The 25,175-nt window shown below is 43.9% G+C and overlaps 4 protein-coding genes across 5 annotated transcripts; 1 reads left to right on the forward strand and 3 right to left on the reverse strand.

Moving 5' to 3' along the window:
• Positions 1-1,785: 1,785 nt before the first annotated feature.
• Positions 1,786-5,960, forward strand: LOC133410584 (uncharacterized protein C13orf42). Its single transcript, XM_061691958.1, has 3 exons — positions 1,786-2,163; positions 3,372-3,516; positions 5,716-5,960. The coding sequence occupies exons 1-3, from the start codon at positions 1,786-1,788 to the stop codon at positions 5,958-5,960; spliced, it is 768 nt and encodes a 255-aa protein (XP_061547942.1).
• Positions 5,961-6,868: 908 nt separating this feature from the next.
• rnaseh2b (ribonuclease H2, subunit B) lies at positions 6,869-12,807 on the reverse strand. 2 transcript variants are annotated; one of them, XM_061692063.1, is made up of 11 exons: positions 12,471-12,807; positions 12,236-12,304; positions 11,671-11,790; positions 11,494-11,570; positions 10,681-10,795; positions 10,544-10,608; positions 10,357-10,462; positions 9,226-9,307; positions 9,091-9,136; positions 8,679-8,756; positions 6,869-8,495 (listed from the first exon to the last, which is right to left on the reverse strand). In XM_061692063.1, exons 1-11 carry the CDS (start codon positions 12,532-12,534, stop codon positions 8,385-8,387), a joined length of 933 nt encoding a protein of 310 aa, XP_061548047.1. In that variant the 5' UTR covers positions 12,535-12,807; the 3' UTR covers positions 6,869-8,384. The 2 variants fall into 2 exon arrangements, with proteins under 2 accessions (XP_061548047.1, XP_061548048.1); XM_061692064.1 differs by lacking the exons at positions 12,236-12,304; positions 12,471-12,807 and adding an exon at positions 12,124-12,182.
• Positions 12,808-15,019: 2,212 nt separating this feature from the next.
• LOC133410585 (olfactory receptor 6N2-like) lies at positions 15,020-15,967 on the reverse strand. Its single transcript, XM_061691959.1, has one exon. The coding sequence runs from the start codon at positions 15,965-15,967 to the stop codon at positions 15,020-15,022; it is 948 nt and encodes a 315-aa protein (XP_061547943.1).
• Positions 15,968-18,772: 2,805 nt separating this feature from the next.
• Positions 18,773-22,584, reverse strand: gdf3 (growth differentiation factor 3). The gene is made up of 3 exons (XM_061691960.1): positions 22,528-22,584; positions 21,490-21,868; positions 18,773-19,682 (listed from the first exon to the last, which is right to left on the reverse strand). The coding sequence occupies exons 1-3, from the start codon at positions 22,582-22,584 to the stop codon at positions 18,847-18,849; spliced, it is 1,272 nt and encodes a 423-aa protein (XP_061547944.1). The 3' UTR covers positions 18,773-18,846.
• Positions 22,585-25,175: the final 2,591 nt, after the last annotated feature.

Raw genomic sequence — 25,175 nt, forward strand, 5'->3', positions numbered from 1 at the left:
CAAATTGTCATAATAAAATAATTTAAATGCCTGTTTCATTTCAAAACATCCGGTTTGCACACTTGGAAGCAATTCAAATGACTGTACAGTGAAAAATCCCACTTAACATATTCAGATGTTTTAATCTCATTAAATGCATTTGGTTGCACTCATGAATGTGTTTATTGCATTTTATTAAAATAAATTCTACATGAATCAAATATCAATCCAATTCATTGAATGATTAAGGTCCTTAACTCTGGCTATTCAGTCACTGATCTTATTTTTAACTCACAAAATGCCACATAAAAAAAAAAAAAAATCTCATTCAATCCAAATAACACCTGACAATAACTCATTCCTGTCATAATCATATTTGTACCTAAACACGTGTAAAGCAGAAGCGCAACTTTCGTACTCACAAGTGGTCGTTTCCTCTGAGAAACCTCGTCGGGCCTGAGCATAAAGGTCAAATTTGCATCATCTTCTCCAAAGTGGAACAAAGCACCTTGGCTGCCTTTTAAGAGTCTTAGGAAGGAAAGTTCCAACGAATGACAGCTCAGGAAACACAAGCGGACGCTGTGTTGCGTTATTAATGAAGGCTACGCTGACGTCAGCTTCTTACGCAAACAAGAGGCCTGCCTATAGTGGGCTGCTGGATTCTGAATGACTGTTTTATGGTCCAAAATATTACTGGACTCCATGACTGTGAACAGGATGCGCGGTATTGCGAATGGATGGATGGATGGATGGATGGATATTGCGATATCCAAATTGGGTCTACTATAGAGTAGTAACAGATGAAACAATATCAAAAATAATAATTGTTGAATATCCATATGATGTATATCACAACCGAAGAGGGGCAAACCTGTAAATAGTTCATCACTGTGCAATAAAAGTCAAATAAAGTAAAAGCACTGATGACACCTGACAGAGTGATAATACCGATCGGCAGAAAAAGGTGTTTTATTGTCACCTAGTGGACTTCTCCCTGAGGTCACATGATGATGTGATGATGGTTTGAACTCCAAGCTTTGTGTGACGAGTAAGACAGAACATTCTGGTCGAAGTCCACATTTGACCTCTTTTGGTCAATTCAGGAGCACTTTCCGGGGCTATGCTTCGCCCGTTTCCTCTTTTCCACCACCTCTACCTTTGTGTGCTGACATACGATTTAAAAAAAGACAGCAAAAAAGCAAAACATACTTGTGAAGTTCATCCTCGAGTTGCTCACTCAGTGAAAGTTTGACTTTTGAGGAACATTTTTTTCCACAAGGTTTTGTTCTAACTTGTTCTACTGCACTTTTGCGGTGTTTGACTTTGGGCGTTCTATTGCGCAATTACACAAAAGACGGCAAACGTTTGATTTGGGACTTCATTAAAGCAAAGGAACAGCGAGACTCCATTGTGACTTTTCGTCATTAACTGTCTGTTGGTGTATCGATCCTTGGCATACTGTATTATATTCCAATATGGATATTCTCCCCCACGCCGAGTCAATCACAATGTCTTTTGCTGATTGATTCTGTAGGTAGGTAGCTTTGAGGATGCTCCGCGTTAGTGATGGTTACTCTGTTATGGGTCAGGACACCTGAACCGGGCTTGCAGCTCAATAGTGTCGACTTACAGAGGCCTCCGTGTTGCCAAGCAGCGACTGATAACATTGACGATGAGATCAGGTCGAACGAGCGACCATGCAGCATCACGGACAATTGTAGCTCCAGGCGAGTCGGGCGATCGCTTCAGGTAGCTTCTGAGACGGAAATGTGGACCTCAGAGGCAAGCGTTTGACCGTTTAGAGGCATGTTTAGGAGGATAACCCACGTGTTCCGTCCCAACCGTCACGGGCAAAGAGAGCGGGACGGCTTCGGGCCGGGCTACCGCAGCGCCTGTACCATCAGGCTGGTCCGCAGCACCTCCATGCTGCTGGTGGGAGAGAGGACGCGATCTTCCGAGGGCGTCACGTTGAAACGGAGCAAGAGCACCGTGAGCGTGGAGTCCACCTTGTACTACTACCACAGGCAAGAGGACCGCGTGTGGCTTCACTCCCACGAGCAGAATTGCCTGGAGTACCTGCAAGCGCTGGTGGCTCTGCGGCGGCGCTACACAAAGAGTGTGAGCGACTTGAACACGGGCGACGTCAAGGCCACGGTGGCCTCCAAGAAGAAAGAAAAAAAAACAGTAAGCTTCCACTTTTTGGGGGGATCCAGAACAAAACAAGCCCTGTCACCCATAAGCCATTTGGAACTTCATACACTACAGTAGCACTAACAACTACTTACAACACAGGCTTAACTTAGCTCCTCCCCAATATACAAAGTCTGCCACTAAACCGGGATGTATCACTTCCACATAGTTCCTTGGACTATCTTTGGCGACTTCTTGTGGCATATTAGGGTCTTTCAGAAAGAGCACAAGAACACGAACAGGTGACTTTTTAAGCAAATAGCTCGGGATAGGTTCACGAGAGAAAAAAATGCAAATAGAGCGGTGCCTCGAGATGCGTCGTATGGGCAGTGACCTCAAATCACTTCACAGCAAACAGCAGTTAGTGAGCAATTCTTGAAAAAAGAAAAATAGCTTCAAGCTGTCTATTTCCACTCCCAGTTGATGTTTACTACCAAGCTAAACATAAAACAACAAGAATTACACGTTGGGTATTTAAAACGATCACAACGTTGCCTTCTGCTAGCTTAATGCTAACACACAATGCATAATGCCATAGACGGGCTAACGAACAGCATCAACACATGCAGCGTTACAACCCTTTAAGCGGCATATACAGACAAAGGCTTCATCGACACGTAATACAGGGTGGGACAAAAGTAGGATTAGTAATACTGCTTTAGAATTATGGTGCGGACAATTAGACCTCCCAATACCTGATTGTATATAGATTTGTTTTTAAAAATAATAATAAATTGTTTTAAAAACACGCTTAACACGCCTAGCTGTTACAAAGCATTTTTGGCATCTATGCATCCAAAGTTTCTCTATACTAGTGTATAACGCTTAACCCTGATTTTAGCACTTCTAAGGAGATTGCAAAATTTATAACATAGCTGATAAAAACTGGTTCGGGTTATGCAGACAATAAAAAACGAAGGAATGAAAACAAATTGGTCTCTCATTTCAAGCCTGTCTTATGCTCCCCATCTCGACCTCCAACATGGCGGACAAACAAATGCCAGTCACGTGATTGAAATCTAGCTTTTTAGTGTCCTCGTGTTTCGGGAATGTGGGAGGAAGCCCACACGGGCATGGGGAGAACATGCAAAAACTACACAGAAAGGCTGGAGCCAAGTGTCAAAAACTGAACCTCGAAACCGAGGCAGAACCCCAATACTCCACCGCACTACTAAGCAGTATCGTGTACTTCCCGTGGACAGGTATCGAGAGCGAACCCCACGGCGCCGCCCGTGCCCAATGTGGAGGACACGCTGCGCTTCCTGGATGAGGCGATTGCGAGCTGTGACAGTGAACCTCAGCGCAAACCTTACATGGATGACGGAAACGCTGACGTGGACTTTATAGGTGACTTATTCCCTCTGTGACCGCTATCGTGTGGTGTTAGGCCAGTACAGAATACTATATGAATTTGACATCATCCTCATTTATGAATTTATACATAGACTTAATGGTGAAAAATGCAAAATGGGACACGTTTTCCAATGGCGAGGACTATTTTGACACAAACAGAATTGAAATGAGCAAAATACGGTTGTTAATGGCCAATAAAATATCGAACAATGGAATATGCAGGAATGCTGCTCTTAAAAAAAAAAAAAAGCCCTTATTTATTGACCTATAAATGACCTAAGTGCAAAAATATAAAAGACACTTAATTAGGTACACCTGCAACATCAAAATGAGATACAATCATGCCTTCAAGTCTAGGGGATGTCTCAATTTTTACTCCAATTTGCATATTATTGTTGCTATATCGTACTGCAGTTTTGAGCGGTGTGGAACTGCACTGCGTCATACAGAGAAGTGTGCTTCCTGTTCCCTCTCCATTGTCTGTCAAAACGACAATAGCTCTAGCCTCATTTATGTTAGTCAGTTAGTATTTCATCAATCAATTCATGCATTCATTCATTCCTTTTCTGAGCCGCTTCTCCTCGCTAGGGTCGCGGGCGTGCCGGAGCCTATCCCAGCTGTCATCGGGCAGGAGGCGGGGTACGCCCTGAACTGGTTGCCAGCCAATCGCAGTATTTCATCAGTCCATAAACAAAAATGTTCTCTAAGGCTTGCAAGACACTGAAATCCAAAACAATATGAGCAATCAAGCAACGCATCAACGGAACTATCAAACAGAAGCAAAATCCATTGGAACAAAATGTTCACCATTGACCAATCCACGTTACAATGTATAAACATGAAACAACAACTTCACAGTCCGATACATCAAGTGTCCTCTTAAGGTGCTGGAAGGGTTTCAACACAAATTGTGCAAGTTTTATTATACAGTGGCTAATCAGACTGTGGCATACAATGACGGTTATTATTCAAGGATGGGAAAGTTGGTACATTTTGCATGTTGCAATGCAAACAACAAATGCAACAATTAAACTGTTACATTTATGTCAGTGTCAATCCAAGCTGAGCATTAGGACCCTTGTAAAGGTAGCTTTTATATTGGATCTCCGGATTTTACAGCTGTACCTAATGTTGTGACCAGTAAGTGTGATATGTTGGGCGTATGTGAACAAGTTGAATTTATTTTTGCAGGGTATGTCATGTTGAATTACCGGCAGCATACAATATCTGAGTAAAAGGTTGAGTGAAATTACTTTGTCTTGGATGGAGAGTGTTGTAAATTATGCCATTTTAATCAAGGCTTGATGGTGCAAATTGAATTATGCGCATCCTGTAGCGCAAGGTTTTCATCTAAAGTGGCTGTTTAGTGCTCCGTATCGTCTCACTGTGGGTGTTTAATCAAATGTGACCTTGACATTTCCAGTGCTCCGCCGTGGGCGTGGGAGAAATTACACCTTTGTCAGTGTAATCAAAACAGCAGGCTTGGCGGTGATGTCAGCCCTGGAAAAAAAAAAAAACACATCATTTCCCAGAATAACAAAGAAGAGTGAAATAAAACTTCAAATTAAACATTGTACAAAGTTTCATAGGATGCTTGAAAACCAAACTGCAAAGCTTGAACACAAGATTAACATTCGGTAAGGGAGAGAAATAATGCAATTTGTGCATTTATTGTATTAAAACAATTCTTGTGTTTTAATCTGTCTGTGCTCACGAACAGATTTGGATATTTATGAAAAATGGGCCTTTTGTTGACATAGAAAAAACTCTTTTGAGTCTAGCTCATGAAAAATAGGAACAAAAACCTGTGTTGGATTTATATTTGTATTCAGTGAACTGTATATTTACTTCAACTGTAAGGCGGAGGTGCCAAGCATTAATCTACCACACCACCTAAATAAAAGAATTTTAATAACAACTCACCAGTTTTATATACTTTTCTTCCACTGTACTTGTATCATTGCCTGTGTTTGCTGATGGAGAAATCACACAAGTCCAGCGTCTTATCGTGAGGTCTTGGTTTTGACTCGGGTTCAGGTTACAAAATATGGTTCCTTGCCCTGTTAAGTCATAAAGAGTTGAGTCAACATTGTACATGATGAGAACAATGACTCTTAATAAGGGATGCACATAATCCCTTCATAATTGTTGTTGATTGTAAATTGCATTTCACCCACTCTGTCTGCCCTACAGTGGCGTCCAGCTCAGCAGAACACGACCTCCACTCCAACTGGCTCTTGCGGGTTCCTCGGGTGGCAGGCGACCCTGACGTGCTGCAGCGGGAGGTTCTCGCCCGTGCCAAAGAAAAAGCCCTCAATAAGAAAAACAAGAGCGGGTCGACCAGCAGCAGGTTGCGCCTGCAGAGGAACCCCATCCATTTACCCAAAGTGGTGGAGAGTGCCCTGCAGACGCTTCGCTCCAAGTCCAAAAAGTCCTGAAGATGCTGAAGACTCTTGATGATTGATGCTTATTTGAAGAAAAAGAGAACTTTTTTCTTTTTTTTTTTTTTTGGGGAGGAAACACTCCCGGTAGGTCCGGGGTAAAGGTAGTCCATTATTTTCCAGGCTGTTTACTGCACAGCACCAGTTACCTTTTGTATTTTTTATTTCTTTTACTGTAAATACAAGTTGTTCAGTGTTGAACCGACACATGTACAAATAACCAAACCTGCTGCTTTGTGCTTGACAGAGGTGATTAAAAACCTTCCTGACAGTTTTTGTTATTGTACGTCAGAAGATTTTACCCAAAGAAGTGTCAAAGTAGACGAGCACATCAATATTAGGATGGGTTTTTTTTTTTTTCTTCTTCCCTCCATTCAGCAACTCTGAGCCTCTCGTTAAAAACTTTTTTTTGAAGAGGAAATAAATAAGTTATGATGGGATTTCAAGTGAATGCAGTTTGAAAGGCATCAAAGGCGAGAGTAACAACAGCTCCTCCAGCGACAAGACTGTCTTGAAGGCGAATGAATATGTTTTCAGTTTTGTCTCTCAGAGCTGCTTCACCAAAAGAGTTCAAGGCTCATACACTTGGAAACCAGCGAAGGTTATTGATTTATTAGTGTATATATGAATAAAGGTCGAATCAGCCTTGTAAACTTTTGTCCAAACTCGTGAATATTTCCAATGCATCTATTCAGGGTTATATTCTATTCTTAGCATTGGTAAATAAAATTCGAATAAATCTCAAAGAATAATTAAGTATGATGCGGGTGAAGAGAAAACATCTTTGAGTGAGGCATGAAAAAAAAAAAAAAAAAAAAATGAAAATACACGAGTGCCCTCAATAGGTGCAGACTATTATTACCAAGCGCAGCGGTAAAGCGGTGGTTTTCCCATTGGCCCAAAATCCTAAACCGCGCCCACACCAAACGGACCCGTGGGGAATTTGTCACCCATTTAACAGACAACAAACTAATATAGCCTTGAATACTGCTCATAAAAGGGCACATCATCCTTGCTGACAAGTGTTAGAAGTGAGAAAATTCATCCATCATCTTTCGTGCTTGTCCTCATTCGGGTCGCAGTTGACCTGGAGCCTATCCCAGCTGACTTTGGACAGCCTGGACTCGTCGCGGGACACTTATGGGAAAACAACCATTTACATCTTTAAACCTATGTACAATTTGGAATCTTCAGTTGACCCAGAATTGTTTTTAGAATGTGGGCAACCGGCAAAACAAAACGTCACACAGGAAGGCCGAAGCCGAGGCCGGCACCCCGAACCTCAGGACTCTGAGGCAGTCTTTCTTATTCAAATGGGGGAAAGTGCTGGAAATGGACCAATTCCAGCTACATAGACCATACTGATTTAGATATTACTAAATAGAGCCCATGGTGCTGCTGTTTTGGTGAGCAATAGAGTTCAGATTAGCACAAATTAACACTTTGATGACCATGTGTCAAGAGAATTTCCACTGAATTTGTACTAGGACAGCGTCCAAAATCAAGGGTTTGTTTCACTACGATTGAACACTCGTGTTTAAAAGTAGAGTGTATAGTTTTCAAACTGCCTTACGTAGTCTCACGTCACTATTCGCCCGTTCGCGTCTCTGCCCAAAGAAAGCCCCCAGCTCAAGAGGACGCGTGCACGCTAAGAGTGCTACATTGCTAGCATGACTTTTTCGAGTATTGCCAAACACCAAATGCTTAAGGTCTGATGTTGGATTTGATGGAATGTACAATCAATTAAATTTATAACACAACTTATCTGAGAATAGTGATGTCGGCGCCGGTGGTTTTCCAAGCCCAACCATATGTAGCAGTCCGGGTATATGGCACTATTGTTCTACATGTTTACCCTTGTTTTGTCTCGGGATCTGTCCAATTCCTTCTTTCTAACTTTTGTTGCTAACCATGGGGAAAATATCCGGCCAAATAAAAAGTCTGTGGGACGGTGCTGGACGTAAACGAAGCGAGGCTGGCGTGTCACACGCCCCACGTGTGCCCGCAAATGATAAACAATCTATTCGGTCATGCCTTCTGTTGCTTAAGTCTTTGATAGGCTGTTCCTGCAGTGCCATTGCCAAGTTGTAAAATAATAATTCAAATCAAATTAGAGGCATTAGATGGTACCAGAAAGCACTGATTTTCTTTTTTTTTTTTTTCAAAAGATTTTTATTAATATTCTACTGTCAGGTCATACAGACAGTTTAAACCCAAATGACAAAAGGTGTTGTTTTTAAACTGCAAACTCTACCTTTAAGTGTGTTTTTAAATGATAAAAATGGTTAGAATGTTGACTGGGAGTGGCAGGAACTTGACTTTGACCTCAGCTGAACGGGTGAAGGTACCTCATGAAAATGTTTTTCTTTGCTTTCTTACAAAAGCGGCATGTACAAAAGCAAGCACAAGGAGGACAAACCATCACTTCTTTTCCCCTTTGACTTTGGGGCTGAAGAAGGACGACATTGTCTTCATGCCGCTCTTGTCCACCTTTGCCAGATTCTTCTGTGCGGCCGTCAACTTCTTGGGGGGCTGCAAAGTGACGAAGAAAACACTGAACACACACGCTGACCTTCGGTTCAAACAAACACAAACGACAAACCGTCTCTCGAGGTTGAATGAGATTTCGCTTTGGAGGAGACCCTCTTGAACGCAAGACGACAAAACCGCAGGCAGTGATGACGACCGATCTTTGTCTAAATCGCTGACACTCACTTTGCGAGCAAAGTCCCCACTGTTGAACTTAGTATAGTCTTCTCCCGGCTCCACTGGCTTGTCGGACAGTTTCCGCTTCTGGCAAACGGGGAAATAAATGCGTTTTACAGTTTGGACAACGTTGATGGAGTACAGGTACATCTCAGTCAATTAGAATAGTGTCAAAAGCCTCATTTAGTTTGGTATTTCAATTCAAAAAGTGAAACTCATACACACAGAGTGAAATATTTCATGATTTGTTTTTCTATGTCTAATTTGGATGAATATAGCTTACAGCAAACAAAAACCCAAACTGTATTTTCTCTCGAAACTATAATATTACGTAAAAATGTTTGGTACAGAGATAGATAGATCGATAGATAGGTAGGTAGGCAAACAACTGTATATTTTTGCATGAAATTGCAAGATATACCTTTAAAGGCGGTTCGGTCTCCTTTGGACTTGTGATCTCTGGTAGCCTGCATAGTGACAAAACAGGCATCCTCTAAATACATATTCCTAGTGACTTGGCAAGAACAACAAGTTGCGTATGTGGCTGCAAACGTACTGCAAGTGATGGCGGAGGTCCTTGCTCAGGTCTTGGCTGATGTACTCTGATATAAGACCATGGGCGTAGGAAAGGTAGTCCTCTGAAGTGTAAAGGTAATCAAACATAATGACTATCATTGCATAAGTAGATCACGATGTAACAACTCATCAATACTTGGTGACATATAAAGTGTGCTACTGTCGCCATCTATTGATACTGTGAGAGTACTACAAGAACCTCTGAAATCGATATACAGTGGAACACCGGAGATGGAACACAATCCATTCTGGGACATTGGGCCTCCACTTAATTCAGATTTTAAATTCCCATATCAAGTCATTTCAACAACGTAGTGTTTCAACATGAATGTGTCCCGTATAAAATCTTTATTAAGTCCCCTTGCATTACGAACACATGGAAACCTGATCGGGTCTTTTTGCAAACATTATGCCGTTTATCGTCTTTTGCATTCAATCGACGAAGTGTATAGATGTCAAACTTGATCCAGCTCACAGAATAATTTTGACCTGTTACGCATAAAACATTAGAAAATAAAACGATTTTGATGGAAGGGGACCTTTAACGGTTTAGGCAATGTTTTAGGTTAAACCGTCCTACAAGTATATAGAGAAGTTATACACTGTATAAAAAAGAAAATCAAATTAACCTTAAGTAAAACTACTCATTCTTTAATGCAGCATGACGGCGGACGCATCGTATTCAAGGAAGTGGAGAGGGAGGAGACTTTTTAACTTACTCCCAAGAGTAAAAATTAGTTAACTGCAGTGTAATAAACATGTTAAACAATAAATTGGGAACCCGTATCTTTCCATTTGCCATATTGTACTGAGCAACCAGGACACAAACAAATGTCGCAATGAGTTCTATTTCCTATTCCATGGATGAAATTTTGCTTGATTCTGCAATCGTCACCCGCAGCTTTCTGCACTGACATCGCAACAAAATCAAAGAAAAATTCTTGGCTAGCTCGGAATTCCTCTTTGAATTGCTCACTGAGCTGAAACCCGACGGAATTTCCTGAATTCCTCGCATTTAGTGCAACATAAAAGGATTTTTATTTTTTCTCTGAAATTTTTTGTTGAATCTAAGGGTCCACCATTCAACATAACCTTATCCAAAAAATGTTACCCTCGCTTGAGTCCGACTCCATCTTGACTCGGACATATGTGGAGGATTTAACCCCCTCCCCCACAGAGATGTTCTTCTTCTTGAGCACAAGGACTGTTTTTTCCACCTGCAGTAACATGACAAAAAATGCGAATTCAACAGCAATCTATATCTAATGATGGACTAATTTGAGGATAAAAGGACAAACCTTCTTCTTTAACCAAGCCATTGTTTTTTCTTGACTGTATCGGTGAAACTGGAGGCTTCCTACCTCTAGAAAGAAAACAAAAATTGTGATGCTTCAAATTTTAAATATTCCCAACTTTGAGCGTATTAGCTCCTTACCTTTTTCATCAGCGATGTGATGCATGGAGGCCAAAGAACGCATGCAGCTCAGCAGCCTGGTGCACGCCGGAAACTCTTCATCCATCACCATTTGAGCCACCGGCTGGAACTTGCCCTGAACACACACACACACACACACACACACAGAGCAGAGAACATAATTCAGAGTGGCTTTTATGGAGTCTTTATGGACCGAAAGGGGGCGAGCGTCAGATGTGCAGCGTGATGGACAGTCAAGACGCTTAATAAACTGCAAGCTGACTTTCGTTTCCGACAAAAACAGCATTGAGCGTCACACTACAGCCTCAGTGGAGTGTCACAGAACGACAGGAATTTGGGAATTTTATGCAAATTCTGCGGTTGGCGGTAATGTCTTAAATCGCCGATCCGATCAATGACTTCAAATATCACAGCCGGCACAATCTCCTTTACTCCGTGGAGGTTCCGCGCTGCTGTTGTGTATGTTTGATTTTGAAAGCTAGTTTATTTGAATTCCCGTCACGCGCCTTGTGACGTAGTACGTACGTGACGAGAACTCAAACGTGGGCCGTCCTTGAATGCCCTCCAGAGGTGATTGATGTTTTACCCTTGCATCTCGGTGAGCGTGGGGTATGGCAAACATTGTTCAACGTTGACAACAATGCCTGACAATACCTTTGTTCATACTCAGTAAACAAGTATATAAAGTAAATACGTTTTTTAAAAAAGACATCGCTTCATCTTGTGATCAGATCAGAATTTCTGTCATAGGTGATCGGCCATCAGCCCCAAACATCCTCATCGCGCAAAGCCTAATTAAGATGAATCTCTTACTTCTTTTCCAGATTTGATCGAGTAGGGCAAAAGGAGATAAAGCGGATCCATCGGTGTGACAAACAGAAGCCTCCCATCTGTTAAAAAATAGGTGCAGCTGATTAACAGGAGACTGAACACTGACACTGAATACATAATGACGTATAGCTTTTTATCAGACTTAGTCAAAACATTTACCTCTCTGGACTGTTTGGCCAACGAACCAGGACCGGAAGTCTTCTTCAAAGGCTTTAACCTCGTAAAGCTGCAAGTCGCCGCCGCCGCCGCCGCCGCTCAGCATGTACAAGGAGGCGGCATCTGCAGTAACATGACTAAGAAATTTACTGATAGGGAGACCAAAAGGTACTTTAGTTGGGATTTTTACCTTAATAAATATTTGTACCTTACTCTTAGTAAGTAGGATTAGATAAACACAAGTACTGTTAATGTGGTTAACATTGCGGTGCATTTTAAATTGTCTTCTGTAAAGAATAATACATTAATCATATCTTTCATAGGCCCGCCATAGTCCATAATTAACCTACCAATGCTAATGCATTAGTAAATTCATAATGACAACAAATATTCGTATTAAAAGTATTTCTAGGCCATAAATATAAAACAATCATTATTACAATCTTATAACATTACCGAAACCTCAGTTAGTAGTTTACATCCAAACTTTAGCTTCTGCCGCCAACGCTAGTGACATCATGCACGCCGTATCGCGAGATCACGGTTTCCCGTGGACCGGAAGTTGTACCTGTGGCTGGATTCCGGAGTCGCACAAAAGTCGGCTCACTGTCCTTCCTCTGGCTGTCCAGGACGGAGCCTGGAAGCAAAGTCAGGCCAACGTGACAGTTACAAGTCTCATGCAAACACTGACGTGATGTATGAAGCCATGCCGGGAAGGTGAAGTGCTCGACAAATCACACCAGCTAGCGTCAAGAAATGGCGCCGTGCTAAACTAGCTTCGAGCGGATGTCGCATGAAGTTACCTGCAGCAATAACGACCCAGCTGTCGTTCTGGACGTTGGGCGTCCGCCTTTTTTTTGAGGCCATGGTGAAACGTTGGACCTTGTCGATTGATTTGCGGCTGTCACTCTAAGTTTTTGCGAAGCAACTCAAGCGAGCGTTTGCGCGAGCTCAGATTAGGCGCTTCTCTACTAACATCCGCCATTTCCTCGCAGCGATGGGGGGGATTAGTTTGGCACACTTGCGGCTTTATTAGCTTTTGTTCGCTATTTTTGATAACTTCCTCAGACCCTGCAAGTTGTCGCAGTATGTTGAACACTGTTACGCCCACTTGTTATCTTAAAGTTGCAAAACCCACCCTCTTTTAAACGTGTACTGCCCTGCGTTCCCACTCAGTATCATGGAGTGGTATGTACCGTCGTGACGTCACGCTCAGTGAAGTTCTTCAATAAAATTGAAATTGATTGTTACGTTGAGTTTCTTCAGTTTGTCAACAATAAGAAGGCTAAAAAGATTTTTGACATACAGTATAGTTGTTTTTGTTTATTACTTTATTCAAATTTGGATATTAAGTTTATGAGGATGTTACTGGGGATTGTTTGTAAATACTGGACATTTTGTTGTTCATTTTTATACTGACAAAATATGTGACTGTGTTGTCAACTTGAATGACGTCAATAATAACAATAAACAAACAAATAACGCTTGGGATCTTAAAAAACCGACACTAGGGGTCTTAATGATTCCCCTAAATACACAAAAGTGAAATAAAAAATTGTAAAAAATTCGTTTCTTTTCCCTTTTTATTTGCTTGGCGGAAACGAGTTTCTGCGTTTTTTTTAAACTCATAAATGGCAGAGCTCCTTTCCGCCTATGGGACTGGGTGGAATATATATATATATATATGTATATATATTACTGGCAGAAGACCGTTTCCACCAGCAACATTTTAGTTTTGTTTGTGGCAGAAACGGGACAATTAGGAAAAGTATATATTTTTTAAATTGCCTCCACGTGTTGCGTCAAAGCAACAGCAGGGAGCGACACAAAGCCATCATGACATAATGCAATGACATCAGTAGGTTAACCTACATGGTGCATGCTATCCATAGCACATATTTTAAAAAATAACTATATATATATATATATATATATATATATATATATACACACACACACACACACACACTAGTCGCCAGCCAATAGCAGGGCACAAGCTGCCAGAACTAAGACAAGGGCGTGCAAAATCCTCTCGGACCGTCTGCACCCCGGTCACCGGCTCTTCCAGCTCCTTCCCTCAGGTAGGCGCTACCGATCAACGCTAACTAGAACTAGTAGACATTCCAACAGCTTCTTCCCTCTTGCGATCAACGTCTTAAACACCTAACCTATAATTCCATTACAACAAGCTGGCAATTTTTTGACTTGAGTTCGTTGTCACATTTCTGTGGGGCCAATTATTTATTACTTGTGCACTCACTGTAGTTGTCTCGCCATGCTGCACTATTTGCATATACTGGCCACTCATGCCAGAGTAGCATCTGCTCCATTTTGCACACTGATTGAGGAGTATCTGTAACATTTGCACAACCGACATTGTCCCAGATGATCGCACTACTTGTCACTTTAAACCGCATACACTCCTTGAAGTCTCAGCGCCCTTTGCACAATGGTCATTGCACCGGACTATTGCAATATTGGTCGTTCGAACTGCTCTAAGTGCTAGAGGACTCTGCATCTTTTTGCACAATTGTTTTTTGTCAATGTCTTTATGTCCCCAAAGTGTTCTGTAGATTGACTGTTTGTTGTACTAGAGCGGCTCCAACGACCGGAGACAAATTCCTTGTGTGTTTTGGACATACTTGGCAAATAAAGATGATTCTGATTCTGTTTCTGATTCTGATATATACAAACAACCAGTCGCACTCACATTCAACACCTACAGACGACTTAGAGTCTTCAATTATTTGTATTTTAAAAAAGGCCTTCGACTTGGTGCGCACTTTCATCGTACAAAAGCTAAAACGTCTTGCGTAGGGATGCATGATAACAGACATTATTTTTTGTAATGGTTTATATCAGGGTTCTTTAGCAATTGCAGTGCCAAGGACCACCAAATAGAAAGCTGGAGTGGGAACTCCCGACTGATGCATAATGTATGTAGTTGTATTTTATATTTTGTCACTGTACACAAGTACAATGAGATGGAAATGGGATGCCCTGTATAAATGAACCTGCAATCAATGTTGAAACAAAAACCAAAAAAAAGTGTTTTCAACACACCCTTTGTACTTCTTTAGAGTATTAAAGTTGTTAATATGTGTAACTAACTTTGGGACACTAAAAATAACTCATCTTCTTTCCTATAGGCAAAAACATAAACGCAAAGAATGAAAAATGAAACCATGATGTTCAGTCGATGATCCTCACTGCTCTTTATTCATCTCTGGAATCTTTCTCGAAAAACAAAAACAATCTTTCTCGAAAAACAAAAACAACAACTACAACCAGACAGCAAATCAGTACAATTTCACATGGAGAAACAAACAAAGAAAAGTCTATCTGAGCACCACTATGAGTTGACCGCATGCACTTTCACATCACATTTTCCACACAACAACAGCAATCTCATGATGCGTTTCCAGATTTCTTTCATCTTCACTCCATATATGATCGGATTGAAGAGAGGATTGTACACCACGATTTGTAGACTCATTATCAGTCGCACCGTTTGGGAAAGATCCGACGCCAGTCGCGCTACTATGACGTCAAAGCCGCACAAACACGAGAAGCTGATTAAAACCATCAAGTGGGGTAAACACGTCTCCGCTGCTTTTTTCCGAACTTCTCCGCAGCTGCGATAGGCCACCATGAATATCTTTATGTATGTGAAGAGGATAAACAGCACAGGGATAAGAGTAATATTTGTCAGAACGAGCAAACCCCAGACAGTGAGAAACCTTGGGATCGAACAGAAAAGTTGCTGTATGGAATTGTTACAAAAGATTCCCGCTAATGTAAAGTGACACATTTTCTGCTTTGCACTGATGACGGTCGCCACCAATACGTGGCAGGCGGGCAGAACCCAAACCAAAGCCAAAAAGACGGCGACAGTGGTCGTGCCCATGGTAGTTGCATATCGCAGAGGCTTGCAGATGGACACGTACCTGTCGTAAGCCATGGCCGACAACAGCAAGAAGTCGGAACCTGCTAGTGAATAAAATATTAGATACTGTGACATACAAGCTGTGTGAGAAACGCTCTGCCTGCGAGACAAGACGTCCACGAAGAGTTTGGGGTAGATAGCAGTGCTGAACAAAAGCGAGTTGAGAGACAGAGCTGCAATGAAAACATACATGGGCTCGTGAAGGTTCCTGTGAATCCAGATGACACAAATGATGGTGCAATTAGAGCAGAGGATGAGAACATAGAGTATCAACAAGAACACAAAGTATACATATCTGTACTTGTCCACATTTACATAGCCACCGAGACTTATTAGGACGTGTGTTCCGTTCATCGTGGTCCATTCATGTGTTCACGCTTCATGCGCACAATGCACAATGTGGTCAAGAGTTGGAGGGGCGTCGAGTCTTTTATGACGGCTCTTCGGCCTCCATGGAACTCATTACCAGCTGCTGTCATGTCAACAAACTCCTCCAAGGCTTCGTGTTCATGTTGTTCGCGAGATTGTGTGACGCCGCCTATCTGTCACACGCAGCATGGTCAAACATTCCCTGGACAAGCGATACGAAAGCAGGGGTGTCAATGTTGTTTTCATCACGGGGCCGACGGTCGTGGTGGTTGCCCTCGGGGGGCTTATTGTAACGGTGAAACCATATAAATGTGTGCTCGGTGGTGTAACGGTATCCCCAAAACGTTTGGTACGTACCTTGCTTATGAGGTGGACAGGCTGTGAAACAACCTAAAAAAAAATACATATATATATATATATATATATATATATATAAAACACAGAAATGTAATTGGACAATTTAATAATTTCATGGAACAAATAGTAGAATTTCGGTTGTAAAATGTAGGTAGTGTTTAGGCCTGCAGACAAGGCCTTGCTGGCCCTACTGTTGCTAACAAACAACACACCGAGGACCAAGAGCATCACTACTGTTATTTGCTCAAGACGATACTTTGCTGGTGTCGTCCAGAGAATTGACTTATTTGTCAGGCACAACCTCCCAAGAGAGCGTCACTGTGACCACTGGCTCATTATTAGCGGCCCCCTGAGGCTGACCTTGTTTTGACGCTAACCTTACATCACTAATTAACCCTGTGGGCTCGATGCAGGCCATTTGTGTCCACCCTGTCAACCGATGTGTCAATGCAACTTTCCAAGGGTGGGCATTTTTGTCTGATTTTGTCCTTTACAATTTCAGCTCTTTTAATGTATCAATAACAGGGGTGGAATGGTTCACAAAATCCAATTCTCGATTATGTCTTGTATAATTAGGTTAAGCTTGAAAAGGAAGGATGTTCACAGCATTAGTATTATTATTGTTTGAGCAGCAAAAATATATCCGCTTAAAGCCTCTGGTGGCTGGAAAATAGCCAAACGCGTCATCACAGGGATTTTCCGTGTCGTGACAACGAGGCACTCTTAAGTGGCCACGGCGGCGCCACGTCCCTGTCAACAACGCCGGCTGTCACGTTGGATCCCCCGCACCCTGCTCTTCCGTCTTCTCTTTGTGCCGCGCGTGCACTCATGGCGGACAACGAGGCGCTCTAACGGAGCCATGTCAGTGGAATATCTAAAGGGAATGTGCAGCTCGTAATGAGAGCCGTGGAGGATGAGCAGCCCTCATAAAACACTCGCCGCTGTCATCATTTTATGGAGACAGCTATTAACGATGACGTCACATTGATGTATGTCACAAGCCAATCGTCTGTCTGGATCATTACTGTCATAATGTGTGCGTTATGCTTTCGTTTTCAAACGGGATGAAATCAAAGTCAAATATGATCAACTCAGCGTTTCCCCAGCCCCTCGCCACCCACACCCCTTGCCCGCAGCGCATCTCATAAATAATATATATAGTGTTGATATGTTGCTTATGTATTACATGGAATGCAAAAACTTTTATTATTATAATTATTTTCCTGATATGACCAAATGCATTTTACAAAATTACTTACATCCTCCTTCTTCTTCTTCTTAGACTTTTATTGCATAGTAACCATGAGCCAGTGTCATGAAATAATTTCAGTATTCATAACTGTCCAAAACAAAACGGACTCAACAAACTATATAAACAGTCAAGGAACGTTAATTTTAAGTCCTGCTTTGTTTACAATCCGTCTGTTACAGGCCCCGCCGTGCCGGCCGAATAATAAATATTCATAAATTTAAAAAAATAAAAAATACTTTAAGTCTAAATCCAATATAAATAAATAAATGAATATTAAAACCGAACAATTACTTATGTCCAATTCTGTGATTTAATGTATTTCTCCTGATAGAAAACACGCTTCCAAAGTTGTTGTTTTTTTTTTTGCCAGCACTGTCCTGTACCTGCATTTCCCCTTTATCTGCGATATGAAGTAAACCACACTTAACCATAATTTATGTTCAGTATATCTCAATGGGATAGAAATATATGATGTACGCGTAAATACACGTGTTTTATCAAGTCTATCAATTGGATGCATCAAAAAGCAACAAAGTAATCAAGTGTCATAGTAGTTGTCGCCTCTGTTTACCCCGTCTAAAGCACATTGTTGTTTTAGTTTAGGGGCTGGCGGACTTCAAGCGACGCTACACTATGTGACTCCTCGTCATGTCGCGCGAAATAACGCTGCATCATGTGGCGCAATATCACGTCACACTGAATCACGATACGCGAAGTGAGGTCACACTCCATTTGAATCAGGACGGGGGCGAGCGGCGAGTAGGACAGGACAAGGGCGGGAGGAGCCAGGCAGTGCTACGACTCTTTACGGACGTTACGCAAGCGCTGTTGCAACAGCTGTAAAAATGTCTGCAAACCTCAACAGTGGATATGAGAGAAAAAAAGAGTCGACATTTGACGACCGGCTGTCACGCGGGGCTCGGTTGCTACGCTAGGGTACGCGCTCGTCAATTGTTGATTTTTAAAGTTCAACCGGGATCCTCATGTCAATAGCCGACTTGAAATCTCATCGTGACGACTTCAAATTTCGTTGTGATCTCATCGCGATGACGTTAAATCACGTCCTGTCAAATGAACGTCGCCATGACGACTTTTTTTTTTTTTTTTTTTTTTTTTCTTGCTAGGCGACCCTATTACGCCGTCGTACTTGTCGAAGAAAAGGGTTCAACTTTTTCCCCGTGTTTCATTCCAAACTTTATTGGCATCATATTAAAAACGGGCGGTTGACAATTGGCGGGGACTGCGGAGGCGTCGGTCATCGGCAGCCGCACTCATCCACCACCATGTCCTGGTAATGGCGCAGCACCACATTGTCGTTGTTGTCATAGTAGAGCATGGAGATGGGCGAGAAGCGGACGGGCACGCAGCAGGGCTGAGGGGTGCCGTCCGGGTCCAGCGAGTGTACCAAAGTCTGCAGGATGGCGTGGTTGGTGCTGTTCAGGCTGTCGCTAAGGGGGAAGGGGCACTCGCCGTGGCAATAGTTTGCCACGTAGCCCTGCGGCGCGATGATCCAATCCTGCCAGCCCACGTCCTTGAAGTCCACATAGAGACGGCGGGCCTTGCAGACGTTGCTGGGCGACACCGGGGGCAGGGCGCGGGCGGGGCTCCTCCGTCGCCGGGATCGGCACTGCTGCGGGTGGAGCGACACCGCCACGAGCGAGGCCCGGACAGGGGGCGCCGCCCACGACCGATCCGGATCGGCGCCCAGAGGTCGGAGTTCCAGAAGCAGACCGTAATTGCGGGTCGGGCGGCGCCACGACTCGGCCAGCGAGGTGACGTCCAAGGTGACCGACGCCCCTTCTGGGCCCGGCCGGACCGACTGGGACAGGAGGAGGCGACGGTCGGCCCGAGGGTCGGCGCCCTTCGGCGTGGGCCGGACCACATTGTACAGAACAGCACTGACGGCGGGACCGCTTCGTAGAAGGGCCGCCGCCGTCCTCCCCGGGGCCCTTGTCCCTGACCTCCACGGGAAGTGGACCTGCAGCCGGGCCAGGGACAAGACCTCCGACGACTCCAGGGCCCCCAGATTGAAAAACAGATGCCGGTCCACGCAGCCTGGGCACGCCACGCCAGAACCCGGAACTACAGCGCCTGCATTCACGCGCACGCACACAATTAGACACACAAATGTAGGTGCACAGACACAAGACACACGTATGTATTAGGCTTCACACGATCAGGATTTTCGGGGCCGATCGGCGAGTTTAAAAAAACGATAACCGATCACAAGATGGAGGAAAACGTCTCATTAAATGACTTGTTCATTTACTGTATATACTTGTGCACTTAATTGCTCAAAAAAAATCTATTTACATTAAACAATGTATCTCGATTTATGCCAGTGAGGCATGGTGACACTGAACAAATGATAAATGGTCTTCTATTAGATTAATGTCTCCACTTTTTGTGACATTTTTGTTTGTTGGTGTTCTGTGAGATTTTTCAATTGCAAAATATGCTCCTTGGCGCCATAAAGGTTGGAAATCACTGCTCTCGTCAGATCGTGTATTCTGATCAGTCAGGTCAAACCAACATTACATGACAGAAATAACGGGTGCTAACTTACTGTCATTAAATTACTTTATTTTTAATTAAATACTTCACCCACACCGAAACTTTAGAGCATGATTCGGCAGAACGGCGGCATGTTTACGTCCAACCGTTTGTGCTAGCGCTAGCTTGCTAGGCTACATAACGTTTTTGTTGGCTGCTCGCGAGCCGTATCGTCTTCAAAGTACGTGAACATACCTCAAGCGAGCCTTAAACCAACGTCCTTTCCTGTCCTGAGCACCGGTGACAACAAACGCACGTTTTTCCCCATTTTGTCCTGATAATACCGTCGCCTCTCTTGTTGTCGTCGCCACGGTAACGACTGTATCCGGTCGCATTTGAGTTGACCAGATAAAGCCCAATGATGGTAAAAAACGGGATGCGGTGGTATCGGAATACAAGATTTTATTGCAGTAGTCTGACAGTGCAATCGTGAAAGAGCAAGTTTGTCTTGTAGTCTGATCCGGGCATTACGTGTTGTCTGTCTCAGACATGTTGTCTGTCCCACACCGCCGACATGTTTTTATTTATTTTTTTAAATAACTTTATTGGCTGTCAGATATTTACACGTCTACGTCAAAAGAGACGCGGCAAGGATATAAATAAACTAGCTTTGGGATTCAAATATACTGTGCACGCAGCGGCGCGGAGTCAATGTCTTTTGCGGAGCCGATCAATGACGCCATTGATCGGATCGGAGAATTGTGACATTAAAACCGATCAGCCGATCTGCGTAAAATGCTAATTATCGGCCGATACCGATAAGGCCGATAAAATCGGTGTAAAGTCTAGTATGCATGTAGCCGCTTACAAACACAGACACACAAACAAAACCGTTCAGAGACACACACGTATACACACACGGGAACATACAAGAACAACAGACACACGCGCAAGCACACACACGACGCACAACTACACACGCAAATGTGCACAAGTACAGAAACGGAGACACAAACGCACTCTCTCACACAGAAATGGAGACACTTAGACATGAACACACACAGCAACACGTGCACACACACAGAGACACGGTGACACGGAAAAGAACACACAAATAAACAGATACGCACAAACACAGGGACACACATGCACGTGCAAGGTTTTTTTTTTTTCCCTACAGGCGGGTAGGGTCTGGGTAGGGTCTTCTGACAGCTACCAGGAGCTCAAAGTTCCTGGGCTGCTTGGGGCAAAAGCCTCGATGGACACACACACGTACATATGCAAATTTCTTTGTGTATTTCATATACGAGGAAACACACGATTGCACACGCCGGGCCCGAAGTCGATGAGAGAGGAAGCAAAAGCGGGGGTTCGTGTACTTGCTGAACGGCAACACTGCCACTACCTTGGTCTTGGACGTATCTGACGATGTTGCCGCGGACGCCGTACTCGGACACCGTGCACGGCTCGCCCTCGCCGGCCCGGACGCGCGCCGACCTCCGGAACATCCTCCAGAGGGCCGGAGGGACGTCGTGGCGCCGGGACCGGGAACCGGGAAGGCCCGTGCGGGCGGGCGGCCGCTCGGAGAGGCCCAAGGCGCCGAGGAGCAGCCGCTCCTGGGGGACGGCGTCCACGCCGACCGGGACCAGGACGAGAAGCAACAGGAGCGCACCCATGTTGTTCTTCTCCTTCCGCACTTCGCTCAGCTGCGCGCGGGGGTGCGTTTGATTTAAACGGCGCGACCTCCCGGTGTGATAGATAAGATAGTGGGGGAAGCGCGGCGTCTCCCAACAATTTCCTTTGTTTTTTTGTTTGTTTGTTTGTTTGTTTCTTCTGAACTTTTAATCACGGCCCTACGCGACAGAAATGAGTTTGACACTCTTGATTGACCTAGCAAGTTGCAAGTAGAGAAATGAGATGAGGACCAGCGCTACAGAAAAAATGGAGACATGCAAGCGACAACCAGCTGTGTGTTATTAAATCATTTTGAAGGGAACGCGACGCAGAACTAGGACTGCATTGGATTTTCAACTATTTACTAGTGGAATAAAGAGCAAATAATTAATTTGAAGAGTAAAGTGAATTTAAGATGAATTCATTCATTCATTCGTTCATTCATTCATTCATTCATGCGCGCCGGAAGTTGTCCTCGCGGCGCCATTCCCAAGTCTCCCAAAAGCTGGCCCACAGGCCTCCGCGTGGAAGGCTTCCTCTCGGGGTCTGGAGCCAAAGTCGGTTTGCACGCGACAGTTCAGCATCTCAAGTCTCAAGCACGGAGCCGTAATGAGGCGGTGAAGCGTTCGACAACGATGGGAAATCTCGGGAAGCGGCGAGGCCTACGCGGTGCACTGGCACGCTCGGCGTCAAGTGGTTTACCGCGGCGAATGTGGCATTAAGTCAGCGGCAGCAAAAATAAAAAAACATTTTTAAAAAACTCAGCTACCGTGCTGTGCCGATGCGAGTCGCTTCTGTTTTCAGGCCCCGGTGAAACGTTGGCCATTGTCGATGGATTGGCGGGTTTCTACTACTACTGATTCACCCTTCTTAACCAGATTTTCTCAAGAGGTTCGTTGTCGTTAGAGGTCACAGATTTTCTCCCTTTCCGCCGTATTCTCTGTAGTTCATTGGCAGTTTTTGTTGGTTTTCGCCAGATCTACTTTCCTCATTGCCTTCTCCAACATGGCGCCACCGGACGTCCCTTCATTCACACACACATTCGAGCGCCTAGACATTAAATGACTATCAAATGTGAGGATAGTGACCTCAAGTGGATAAAAAATAATACTTGCAACTCACATGCATTTTTTTTTTTTTTTTTTTTTTTTTACAAATAACATTTCATCACAAAACGAACAACGAACATAGTGACAGTCTTACAGCATATGGCCAGGAATTTGAGCTGTGCAATGCAACTCGAGTCCGTTCAGTTGAAGTCAAAGAGCGGTCACCACTCGTGTGCAAGTCGTCCCGCGGATCACATTGGGGATGATACTTTGCACGGGGAGGGCAACTTTGTTCTGCTAAAATGATAACTTTATTTTTGGATTTCAAATGCCATTTCGGCGCGTGAGCTTCAGCAAAGGAGAACGTCTTTTTGTACAAGAACGGTAGCCAAACTTAGTGGATGCTGTGAAGCATTGCGGGACGATTCCCGGCATCGTCAGGTAGTCTCGGTGCTCACCGCCCAACCATTCGACTTCCTCCCGTGAAACCCTTCCCGTTTTCTGCAGTCATCCTTTTTTTCTCGTCTTCTCGAAACGATAGCAAAAACCGCCGTACAGCAAACTGGCAGGGTCGCATTCAGAAGCTCAAGCCGCAAAGACATGTTTATGAGAAAACCATGACAGGGCGGCGAAGGTGTAAAAAGTAGGCTCGGTGCGACTCCCTGTCCACCGGGGTCACCGTGTAACCGTGGCTGGCGTGGGAACACTGCCGTCCATCCTGACAGGTTGCAGGAAGGCCTCGTGATTGTGCGGTTCTCCTTTTAACGTGAGCACGACGGCGACCGTACCTTAGTGATCTTTCAGGCTCTCACACATCTCTGGTGCTGTCCATTTCTTCTGCTCATCCTTCAGATGGTTCTACACCTTGATTGGAGTCCAGCTGTGTTTGATTATATCGATTGGACTTGATTAGGAAAGCCACACCCCTTTCTATATAAGACCTCACAGCGCATGTCAGAGCAAATGAGAACCATGAGGTGAAAGGAACTGCCTGAAGAGCTCAGAGACAGAATTGTGGCAAGCCGCAGAACTGGCCAAGGTTACAAAAACATTTCTGCTGCATTTAAGGTTCCTAAGAGCACAGTGGCCTCCATAATCCTGAAATGGAAGACGTTTGGGACGATCAGAACCCTTCCTAGAGCTGGCCATCCGCCCAAACTTGGCAATCGGGGAGAACAGTCTAGGTGAGAGAGGGACAGAAGAACCCAAAGATCACTGTGGCTGAGCTCCAGAGATGCAGCCGGGAAATGGGAGAAAGTTCTAGAAAGTCAACGATCACTGCAGCCTTCCACCAGTCGGGGCTTTATGGCAGAGTGGCCCGACGGTGCAAGACACATGAAAGCCCGCATGGAGTTTGCTAAAAAAAAAAACACATGAAGGAATCCAAGATGGTGAGAAATAAGATTCGCTGGTCTGATGAGACCAAGATAGAATTTTTTAAGTGGCATGTGTGGAGAAAACCAGGCACTGCTCATCACCTGTCCTACACAGTCCCAACAGTGAAGCGTGGTGGTGGCAGCATCATGCTGTCGGGGTGTTTTTCAGCTGCAGGGGCAGGGAGACCGGTTGCAATCGAAGAACGGGTGAATGCGGCCAAGTACAGGGATATCCTGGACGAAAACCTTCTCCAGAGTGCTCAGAACTTCAGACTGGGCCGAAGGTTCACCTTCCAACAAGACAACGATCCGAAGCACACAGCTAAAATACCGAAGGAGTGGCTTCAGAACAACTCTGTGACTGTTTTTGAATGATTCAGCCAGAGCCCTGACTTAAACCCAATTGAGCATCTCTGGAAAGACCTGAAAATGGCTGCCCACCAACGTTCACCATCCAACCTGACAGAACTGGAGAGGATCTACAAGGAGCAATGGCAGAGGATCCCCAAATCTCCATTCCCAAAAAGACTCATAGCTCTATTAGCTGTATTTGACGTTACACATTAATGTACACACAGCACCCCACTGGATGCTTTTTAGGAACTTTCTTTGCATGTTTCCTTTTGACCCTTTTCTTTTTATTTAACCACACCTATTTCACTTCTCTCCGTAGGATAGAAGCTCAACAACAGCATAGCCATCTAAAACAAAAACTGCAAAAGAAGGCTATCTTTTCCTGCTTGTCAATCAAGAATGGACTTGTTTTCAGTTGTTGTGATTGTAATAGTGTGAGTCAATATTTTGAAGACAAAGTTAATCATTTGTGTGTTCTTGTATATTTTTAAAATATTATATTGTATGTTGTTGTTGTTTTAGCAACATAAATAGACTGACAAACATCACAAGTGCGCTGCAGTAAATGAGACAGAAAAAAGTGGACCGCGCAGGAAACCACTGTACAGTTTTGCTGTCATGTTTTTTTGTTACGTTGT

The sequence above is a fragment of the Phycodurus eques genome, chromosome 12, assembly GCF_024500275.1.
Source record: "Phycodurus eques isolate BA_2022a chromosome 12, UOR_Pequ_1.1, whole genome shotgun sequence".
In the NCBI taxonomy this organism is placed as follows: domain Eukaryota; kingdom Metazoa; phylum Chordata; class Actinopteri; order Syngnathiformes; family Syngnathidae; genus Phycodurus; species Phycodurus eques.